Below are 4336 nucleotides of genomic sequence, written 5' to 3'. Positions count from 1 at the left end.
GTTACATAGAAACAGGGTTTATGGGAGTCATTTGACTTGGGTTTTCAGCTTATATAGGTTATTGAATAAATTTTTAAAAATATATTTTGAGTTAAAAGATCTCCAGAATAAAAAATTCTGTTTTCTAAAATTACTGCCCAGAAAAAGATAGTATGCATTTAGTTATAGAATTACTGACATGTTAGGTTTTCATAAATGTTATTCTTTTATAGTCATATTACTTCAGGCAGGATCATACACAGTAATTCCATACCTAGAGTTCCAGACTCTGGTCATTCATGAATGAACATGGGTTTGAAATGGGAAAAACAATCCAAATATCCATCCATAGTGAAATGTTTCAACAAATTAAGCACATTTGCTCTTCTTAATTCTACATACCCCAAACCAAACTCACTGCCATCGAGTTGATTCCAAATCATAGCCCTATCAGAAAGAGTAGAACTGCCCCCATGGGTTTCCCAAGCTGTAACTCTGGATGGGAGTAGAAAGCCTCATCTTTCTCCCATGGAGCAGCAAGTGGTTTCAAACTGCGGACTGTGTGGTAAGCAGTCCAGGGAGTAACCCACCATACCCCGTGCATCAAAGTTGTTTTATGGAGTAGAAAAAGGTAAGTAACAATGTGTGCCTGTGGTGGTGGTGGGGAGAACAGAGAATGTTCTAGAATTGTGCTTCCTCATATGAAAACTATTATCCACATGTGGCTGTTGAGCACTGAAAATGTTGCACTCGTCAGAGTTGAGAAGCACTAGAAATAGAAAATACACACTGACTTTTTCAGACTTAGAACAAAAATTGAATGCTAGCTTTCTCATGCTTCATTTTTGCATTTATTCCATGTTCAAGCAACAATAATTTAGATGTATTCATAAGACAAAATACATTAGTTAACTTTACTATTTTGTTTTTCTTTGGAAGATGTGACTCGTTGGAATTTTGAAGATTTACTACATTTCTTTAGTGCTGGTACAGGAGGCTGTGAGTCACAGTAATAGCGCTGATAGCTCCTGGGGTGGAACTTACACTCTTACATTCTTCTGGCTTAAAAAATAATAATTCTAAATTTAAAAAATGACTAATGGGCATCCAAGGAGAGTCCACATTTAGCTAGCAGTATTATACCCACGTTCACTGTTTCAGTTTTGATATAGGTCCCATGGTTCTGCGAGCTGTTCCTCTTTGAGGAAACTGGGTGAAGGAGGTACGGGAGCCCTATACTGTGTTAGCAACCTTCCTGTAAACCTAATATTGATTCCAAATTATAAGATTGAAAAATAACAATATGTGAGGAAGCAAGCTAACCAATCAGCAACCAAAAAGATGTGTCTTTTCTGTTTAGATGTTGCTCATTCAGGATCCCAACATCCTGTAAAACCATTGTCGCCAGATAGTGCCCTTGGAATTGCCCAGACAAACACATTCACTTAAAATGAGGCAGAGCGGGTAACTAAAGACGCCCTGGTGGTGTTGTGGTGTTAACTGCTCTGCTGACCACAAACAGGTTTGCTATCCAAAACCCCTGGTTGTTCTGTGGGAGAAAGATGTGGCAGCTGCTTCTATAAAGATATAGCCATGGACACCTTCTGGGGAAGTTCTACTCTGTTATATACATAAGAAGCACCTGAGGATCTATAAGGCTTAACAAATGTAGATCTTAATTCATCATATCTGGTGTGGAATGAACTGACGCATAGCCCCAACCTAGCCTAAGACGCTGATTAACTGCTTCTGAGTTGTACGACGAGGTGGCCGTGTGCATTCCATTTAGTTCAATACCCATGGGAGCCAATTACTTTCAGATAATGAAGAAGTTGCTCTGTTGCCTCGGAAAGTCCCTCCAAAACCATCTGGCAGACACATCTCACAGTTCTGAGAAAGATAACAACAAGAACATAAATGAAGTGGTGCAATCTGAGGGCACGAGATTCCAGACGTAGAAGGTGACAACCCAGAGTTCAGGGCCGCTGTTCACTGCTGACATAGCTGTAGTACTCCTTTGCATCCTCAAGTTCATACATGTTCTCTTCGATGGTGTAGATGTTCTCCTCTGAGCGAATCCCCTCTCCTACTGCATTTGCTAGCTCTAAAGGAGGGAGGTCGGCCAAAGAGAGAAGTCTGTGGAATGAGATATTGCAGTTCAGTTAGCAATTTCTGAAACAAGATTGTTGAGCAGTAAGCTTTTCTGAAGAGACCGCAGTCACAGGCAGTAGGTGATCTTTAGCTGAAATATGAGAAGGGGGAAACCATCACATTATAATTAAACTATTTGGGGAGCAGTTGATGAAATTTAATGATAATTAAATTTAGGTATAAAAATGGTACTGGGTTATCTAAGAGAATATCTATTTGCCGGACATGCAGTCTGAAGGGTTTGGGTGAATCAACAAGATGTCTGCCACATCCTTATAAATGATTCAGAAAATAATTACATAAATAAGTACAAAACCAGATAAAGCATCTCTATTAAAATGTTAAATGGCAAACTTGGGTGAAGGGTTCCAATATGCCTTGCATTGTGTTCAGTTCTTGTTTGGGCTTGAACTATTTTGAAAGACAGGATCAATAAGACTCGAGGTGAAATGTTGCCTATGCCACTTATCCACCATATGAGTTGGGCAAATTAGGTTTGTTTTGTTTTCCTTATTCATTCAAGAAATATTTTATTCATTCACTCAAGAAATATATTTTTATTCATTCAAGAACTATACAGCTATGAGAGGCAGTTGGGAATTTAGCAGTGGACAATTCACTGCCAGCTCACGGCCAGGAGGCAATGGTGACGCATCATGACCCCCTGTGGGTTTCTGAGACTGTAACTGTCTCAGACTGTAACTGTTCACAGAAGTAGAAAGTCCAGTCTTTCTCCCAAGGAGCTGCTGGTGGTTTTGCACTGCCAACCATGTGGATCATAACCACGACACCATCAGGCCTGCTTTAGCAGTGTACAAAGCACACAAAAATCCTACAAAATCCCCCACCTAGTTCACATACACACAAATCCATTTAAAACAATTCCACAAAAGTATTACTAAACGTAGTGCCTCAAGGTCTTATTCTGTTTATGTGAATAATAATGCTGCTGGAGGAACTTGTATTTCATTTATCATCAAATATGTGTCAGGGCACTAGATAAATTCCTAATTTTCTGATGAGCTTCAAATTTATAGAAAAGGATGAGATTGGTCAAATATTTTTGGGGGGGTGTTATTTTTTTATTATTTGAGGAGTTGCCTATAAATATTAGCTGATTTTAATGTTCAAGCTCTAATAACAAGAAGACTGCCATAGATAATCTGAAACCATCTATTGTTTGACAGTCTTAATGCAGACTACCTTTTGTCTTCATAATTTTAATTCATTTTCCTTAGTCTCCAATTTAGAAATTATTAGTGGTCCAGTAGCATTCAACAGACCCACCAGATCCATTGCTCTTGAGTCAATTCTGACTCCAGTTCTATCACAGTCACCCATTGCCAACTTGGCACCTGTACATAATTCTTAAGCCACATACAATTTCCAGACATTAGTGAAATCACACTTACACCTAGCATCATACATCTACCATATATATAAATGAAAACACTCTGAATCTAATTGTATCTAGTATATTGTACATGAACAAAGGAAAGATATTCAGTAAGTACATATAAAGAAGAAATAGTGACGATCACAAATCTCACTTTTGCAATTGTGTAACTGATAGGTAGAACGACCTTATTCTACTACCCATTCTGTACTACCTTTTAGTTAGAGCATCCAAGCATTCAATCTTGGGTCATGGGGTTCCTTATTTAATGGACAGTTTTTTGTTCCTTTTTTTCCCTTGAGCTATATTGCATTATACCCATGTACTGATTATCACTAAAAATTTAGAGAAAACTATGTAAGTCATGTTTTACCTACTTTGCACTTGCATACTTTGGATATGCTGTCAGGAAAGACCATTTCTTTTCTTGAGTTATATTACATTATACTCATGTACTGGTTCTCACTAAAATCCAGTAAAAAATTATATAAGCCATGCCTTCCTTACTTTGGACATGTTGTCAGGAGAAACCAGTCCCTGGGAAAGGACATCATGTTTGATAAAATACAGGGGCAGTGAAAAAGAGGAAGGCCCTCAAGGAGATGGATGGACACAGTGGCTGCAGCAATGGACTCAAGCACAGGAACCATTGTGAGGGTGGTGGGGGACCAGTCAGTGTTTCCTTCTATTGTGCATAAGTTGCTAAAGGTTGAAACCAGTCCGATGGCACTTAACAACAACAGCATGCTTATTTGAAATAGAAGTGTGTGTGTGTGCGCGCGCATGCGTGCGTGCGTGCGTGCGTGCGTG

The 4336-nt window shown here is 38.9% G+C and overlaps 1 protein-coding gene across 1 annotated transcript in view; it reads right to left on the bottom strand.

Moving 5' to 3' along the window:
* Positions 1-571: 571 nt before the first annotated feature.
* Positions 572-4336, bottom strand: part of HAVCR2 (hepatitis A virus cellular receptor 2) — a 20103-nt gene continuing 16338 nt past the window's right edge. The window contains exon 7 of the mRNA XM_004697109.2: positions 572-2115. Within this exon, the coding sequence (XP_004697166.1) occupies positions 1956-2115 (160 nt within the window). The 3' untranslated portion in view covers positions 572-1955. The remainder of the gene's footprint in view (positions 2116-4336) is intronic.

The sequence above is a fragment of the Echinops telfairi genome, unplaced genomic scaffold (assembly GCF_000313985.2).
Source record: "Echinops telfairi isolate 266 unplaced genomic scaffold, ASM31398v2 ScPeMD7_7469;HRSCAF=8507_0, whole genome shotgun sequence".
Lineage (NCBI taxonomy): Eukaryota > Metazoa > Chordata > Mammalia > Afrosoricida > Tenrecidae > Echinops > Echinops telfairi.
The sequence above is the reverse complement of the archived record's forward strand: the minus strand, read 5'-3'. Positions and strand labels throughout refer to the sequence as shown.